General features: G+C 43.6%; 1 protein-coding gene across 1 annotated transcript in view; it reads right to left on the bottom strand.

Annotated features, from left to right (window-relative positions):
• Window positions 1-6,000, bottom strand: part of LOC109322360 (ATP-binding cassette sub-family G member 2-like) — a 44,000-nt gene that overhangs the window by 13,120 nt on the left and 24,880 nt on the right. Inside the window, exons 8-9 of the mRNA XM_019553448.1 lie at window positions 5,528-5,632; window positions 4,059-4,309 (exon numbers count right to left, since the gene is read on the bottom strand). Coding sequence (XP_019408993.1) covers window positions 4,059-4,309; window positions 5,528-5,632 — 356 coding nt within the window. The remainder of the gene's footprint in view (window positions 1-4,058; window positions 4,310-5,527; window positions 5,633-6,000) is intronic.

Below are 6,000 nucleotides of genomic sequence, written 5' to 3'. Positions count from 1 at the left end.
TGGACCCCCAAGTCTCTTTCTTCTGTAGTGCTAGCCAGCGTACCACTGCCAAGCCTATAAGGATGCTGCAGGTTTTTCCTTCCAAGGTGGAGAACCTTCCATTTTTCAGTGTTAAACACCATCAGGTTCTCATCTGCCTGGATCACCCGCCTGTCTTCTGGTGTGGATGCTTTGCCTCAAATTTTGGTGTCATTGGCGAACTTGGCCAGTCCGCTCAATCTTAGTGATAGTGTTGTCCACCAGAACTTAATTTATAAACTATAGTTAATGATAAGTTGGCTAATTCAGTTTCCCTGGTGGGGTGGCGGGATACAACTGGTCAAACCCTGAAGTGTAACTAAACTGCAGAGTGCATTCAGAAGAGTGGATCAGACTGTGAGGACTAGCTTTGCAGTGTTTGGTGTAATAGGGAGGAGGAGCACATAACTCAAATTTGCATGAAGGGAACCCATTTTACAATGTAACAAATAGGGATACATTACAAGACCTTGACTGTACTGACCCCCAGACCCATTTCTACCACTTTTACAAGACAGTTTTGGTATTTACCAACAGCAGACAGTACACACAAGCACAGGGCACTATCATAATGGGGTTGGCAACTGCAGAAACACGTGTCACAGACAACAAGTAAGGAGCACAGATCCACACAGGAGACTATATTTTTGTGCGTGCCACTCCCACAATGCACCACACAAAGTAGCTGACTGCAGGCTTCCACCACACTGATTGCATAAGAGTGAATTTACCTCACATATAGTGGATTTTTGGTCTAAAAGGGGTCATTGCATAACAGTGAATTTGCACATGCAGAACCCACGTAAAGCAAGGGAAACGTGTAGTTTTATTCAAGGAAAATTGTATCAGAAACATTTAATATCCTTCTATGTCAAGAAAACCAACTCCTTGAAAAAAGACAACGCTTAATTTATCTAGACTGAAAACTTTTGACACAGTAGCTTATGGACAGTTACTGATCAGAATGGAGAGAACAGGGATCAACATTACAAACATGAGGCGAGTAAGGAATTGGCTCAAAGAGAGATTACAGAGGGTAATGCTGAAAGGCAAGTTATCTGACTGGAGGGTGGTTGTCAGGGATCTGTCTGAGGATGTATCTATCCAGTTTAGCCTTTTTATCAGCAAACTTAGTAGTAGAACTAGAACTGTCCTCATGCAATTTGAAGATGCCACTGAGATAGGGAGTACTGTCAGGATGAATACTAGATTATTTTACAAGAGGCTTTAGATAATCTTGTGGAATGGAACATTAGCAATTAAATTTAACAGCAGGGAGCGTAAAGTCATGTACTCAGGGATTAAAAACCAATGCTTTGGTTATAAGAGGGGCACATACACTGGAAACTACTGAGGAAGAGAGGAACCTAAGTGTATTAGTTGACTGAATGACTGTGAACTACCAATGTGATGTGGTTATGAAAAGGCTAAAGCAGTTCTAGCATGTATGGGGTGAAGTATCTCCAGCATGTATGGGGTGAAGTATCTCCAGTAGAGAGAAGGAAGTACTACTGCCATTATATAAGACACTGATAAGACACCAAGAAGACAGTGTGCAGTTCAGATCACTACTCTTCAGGGTAAAAAAATAACTTAAATTGAACAGGTTGACAAAGGGCCAGTACGGTTAAGGAAATGAAGGCTTTTTTATATGAAAGAAGAAATTTGACTTGTTTCATTTAACAAAATAGGGTTTGAGAGGAGACATGATTACTTTTTAGAAGTACATTTAGTGGGGTAAATGTTAAGGAAACAGAAGACCTTTCTAGGAGGAGAAACAACACTGGACAATATTTGAACTAGGGGTCAGCAACCGCCAACGTGTGCCGAGCACAGCACGCAAGGTCATTTTGCTCAGCAAACCAACACCAGCCTGGGCTCTAGGCAGCTGCTGCCAGCCACAAATCCCGGGCTGCTCCCAGAAGATGGCTGGGAAACTGCAAGCCCTGCTGCAAGCTCCATGGTTGGCAGCAGCTACCCAGAGCCTGGGCCGGTTGCAGCCAAGAGGCTGCAAACAGCTGCTCTGGGCTCCGGCAGTAGCTCCATACTGATTCGTGCACGTGTATCTCGGAGCAGACGGTGTGGGAGGGGCCTGAGGCAGTGCAAAGCTGCCGGCACAAAGCTGATGACTGGGCTCCGGAGCCCAGTGTAGCTGTTTGTAGCCAGCCTGGGGCATCTGCAGCAGGCTGGCTGCAAACAGCTGCATCGGGCTCCACAGCCCCAGCATCAGTTCCATGCTGGCGGTGACTGCACATGCACATGTCAGAGCAGACAGCAGGAGGACTGTGCTGCCTCAGGCCCTATCCCCACCATCTGCTGTGAGAAGCGCATGCACCTGCCAGCATGGAGCTGATGCCAGAGCAGCTGTTTGCAGCCTCCCGGCTGCAGCCGGCCCAGGCTCTGGTAGCTGCTGCCAACCACGGAGCCCAGGCTGCTTGCATCAGGGCTTGCAGCTGAGCCCACCTGACTCCCACCTGTTCCGAGCCCAGCCCCGACCCAGCCCCACACCAGGATGAGGCTGGCACTGCCCCTTGCCAGGAGCACTGCACTTTTCATGGGCTTAGCTGTTCAAGGTAGATGGGAGGTTGGGCTGATGGCCAGGCTGCGAGCCAGGGCCTCAGCCAGCTGCACTGCAACCCAGGGGCTGGCTTCCTGGGGAAGCACATGGACTCTGGTGGGACCAGGACACTGCTGGGTCGGACTTTGTCCATTGGCCCAGGAGCCCAGCTCCATGCACCTGTGCATCTGGTTCTGTGTGTTGGTCTGCCTCTGTCTGGTTCTGCATGTCTGTGCACATCTGGTTCTGGATGTGTGTGTGCATGCGTCTGTTTTGGGTGTGTTCTCGTTCTCTGTGTTTGTGTACAATGGTTCTCTGTGTGCATATCTAGTTCTCTCCCTGCTCTCCTTTTTCTTTCTCTCTCTCCCCTTTCTCTTATTTGTCTCTTTTTTTCTCTCTCATTGCAACATGCTCAACAAAAAAGGAATACAAAACAACAAAGGCAACATTTATGATTATTAAATATACTAATATGCAGTGTGTCCTGCCATGTACCACCCCCAGCTCCGCACTCATTTTGTTTTTCTGGCATGCTGGCACTCCATCACCTTCCAAGGTAGACATTGTGGGTTTTTTCAGCACTCCAGCCAAAAAACTTTGCCTACCCCTGCTATAAACTGACTATGAAGAAATTCAGATGGAGATTTGATCTATCAGAGAACCATAGAATCAATGAGTCAGAAGGGACAGATCATTGAGTCCGACACCCTGCCATGGGCAGAAAGGAGCACTGGGGGTGGCTGGGTGCCTAACAAGTCTCCTTTTGAAGATCTCCAGGGAAGGTGAGAGCACCACCTCTCTGGGAAGCCTATTCCAGGCTCTGGCCACCCTTACAGTGAAGTAGTTCTTCCTAATACCTAATCTAAACCTATCCTCCCTCAGCTTGTGGCCATTGTTCCTGGTGACTCCAAGGGGGGCCCTGGTGAACAGACTTTCCCCGAGTCCCTGCTGGTGGCCCCTGATAAGGTTGTAGGCAGCCACAAGATCCCCCCTCAGACTCCTCTTGCGGAGACTGAAGAGATTCAGGTCCCTCAGCCTCTCCTCATAGGGCTGGCCACGGAGGCCCCCGACTATACAAGTGGCCAGAAAAGTGAAAGTTTGTGATGGTCTTCTTAGCCAAGTAGCAGAAGCAAAGAATGTGAATTGTTTTAACACTAGACTTGTGAAGTTTATGGAAGTATAATAGCCTATAAAGCAAGAGGATAGGGAGTTCTTGGTTCAAAAAACACAGGGTATGACATAATTAAAGTAAAACTTGAGCCACCTTAACTAAAATATGGTAAATTAAAATAATCTATTGAATATCCTTTTCATGCTGCTATTTCAGAGCACTCAGCATACCATTTTATGGTCCTGATTTTTAGATATTATTCTGTTTTCATAGATTCTATTTTTAGATGCACAAAATTTCACCCAACTGATTTTCAAATAGAAATGGACTAAATCAAATCATACTTAATATTCGTAGATTAACTGGGTTTACCTGAGCTATGGAGGCTTGAGGATTGCCAATTAAATTTTTAAACGTACGTCTGGACACCCATTTGAGCTGATGAAAAAAGGAAGTTGTGTATGTAATTTGTCTGAAACTGAACTTTGTTTTCTTTTTATTTTCCAAAGAAATATTCTCTAGTACTGCTTTTGTTTCTCTGTAGTATGTAGAACTGGAATACTGCTCTGCTAACTTCTCTGCCAAAGTCTTTCCATGGTTGATGTGTTCTTCAACATTGTTTTCTGGTTAAAGAGAAAAAAAAATTGTAATCTCTTATTGAATTCACAAGAAAAAAATAATTCTCCAACAGTCATGCTTGTTCTTTTTATTACTAATCAATGAGATAGCAATTATTTGGTGAAATTAATTTGTAAATCATTTAGTGAAATAAATTAATTAACATAGTCTGGTAGCAACTGATACAAAATACTATAAATAATTTACAATTCTGCTAAGCAGAAATTATCTGTTTTTTGACTACATGTAAGTCACAGAAACTACAGATTGTGTCTCACAGCAAGCTGACCTGATAAAATCTGCCACTGAATTTCAAAGCCAAGATACTGTTAAACCATAATATATGAACGAGTCTCTTCTATGGCTCCTTGCAAACAGTCAATCTCTTAACCTGGTGAAATTGTTTCAGAGTAGCCGTCTATATGGCTGTCTTCTGGAGGGATCTCCCAAGTCCCACAGGAATGGATTTCTGCTATAGCAGTTGTTTCCCCCCTGCCTTCCTCCTCGCCCTCAATTTTAGCCCAGTTTCTGTTTTTCAGAGTACAAATAGAGCATATATGTATTTGCCATATTAGCTATCAAGTGTGTAATGCAAATAGAATCTTGTAAATTCTATGCATTTCCTTGACCAGTTGATATCACATTACATAAATATATAAATATGTTTGTGTGTGTGCAAGCACACATGTGCACATGTACATATAAAACATCATATACACGCATTATCTAGTTGTACATAACATCTAGTCACTGAAGAGGACTAAGCGACAGAGACATTTTACCCAGTCTGAAATGACAGTATAAGAAAAATGTAGCTCTAGTTTTGCAAAATTGCTATTTAAATTTACCAGCCTACTTGCTTGCCATTTGCTAGGATGATGATGGAAAGTAAATAACGAGTGAACTATCCACGTATTCACTTCCCTGTGCGAGTGTGTGTCTGTGTGTGTATATATAGAAGCAATGCAAGTCACAGAAGCAGTCCCAATCTGCCATATGCCAGTAAGTTGAAAACTAAGAAACGTCAGATGCCAAGGGACCCATTATCTGTAACTTTCTCTCTCTCTCTCTCATACACACACACACACACACACACACTGTGCACACAAAGCTATTGGTTATGCCAAATACCTAAAAGTTAACTTTGACAGGAAAGATAAATGCAAAATATTTTGTCACAGTACAGATCAGTTTTTACTCCACAAAAAACTTCAGTGTCATACCCAAGTCAGCTTCATCTGTCTTGTTCAATGTCACAGCAGTTGAGTCTCCATTAATGACATCCAAAAAGAAATCAGCAGGATTGTTATATGGCTCACACTCATAACCTGCAAGGAAATAGTATTAGGTCTCCAAAACAAGTCATTCTACATATAGCAAAATGTTTTGCACTCCATTTGTTCATGAGTCAGATCCCAATCCATTTACTTGTGCTGAGTAGTAACTTAGAATCATAGAAAATTAGGGTTAGAAGGGACCTCAGGAGGTTATCTAATCCAACCTCCTGCTCAAAGCAGCACCATCTCCAACTAGATCATCCCAGCCAAAGCTTTGTCTAGCCGGGTTTTGAAAACCTCCACGGATGGAGCTTCCACCACCTCTCTGGGTAACCTGTTTCAGTGTTTTGCTACTCTCCTAGTGAGAATATTCTTCCTAATATCTAACCTAAACTTCCCGTGCTGCAACTTGAAACTGT

Source organism: Crocodylus porosus, unplaced genomic scaffold (genome assembly GCF_001723895.1).
Source record: "Crocodylus porosus isolate Cpor-Errol unplaced genomic scaffold, CroPor_comp1, whole genome shotgun sequence".
NCBI lineage: Eukaryota > Metazoa > Chordata > Crocodylia > Crocodylidae > Crocodylus > Crocodylus porosus.
This window is presented reverse-complemented; position numbering and strand designations above follow the sequence as displayed.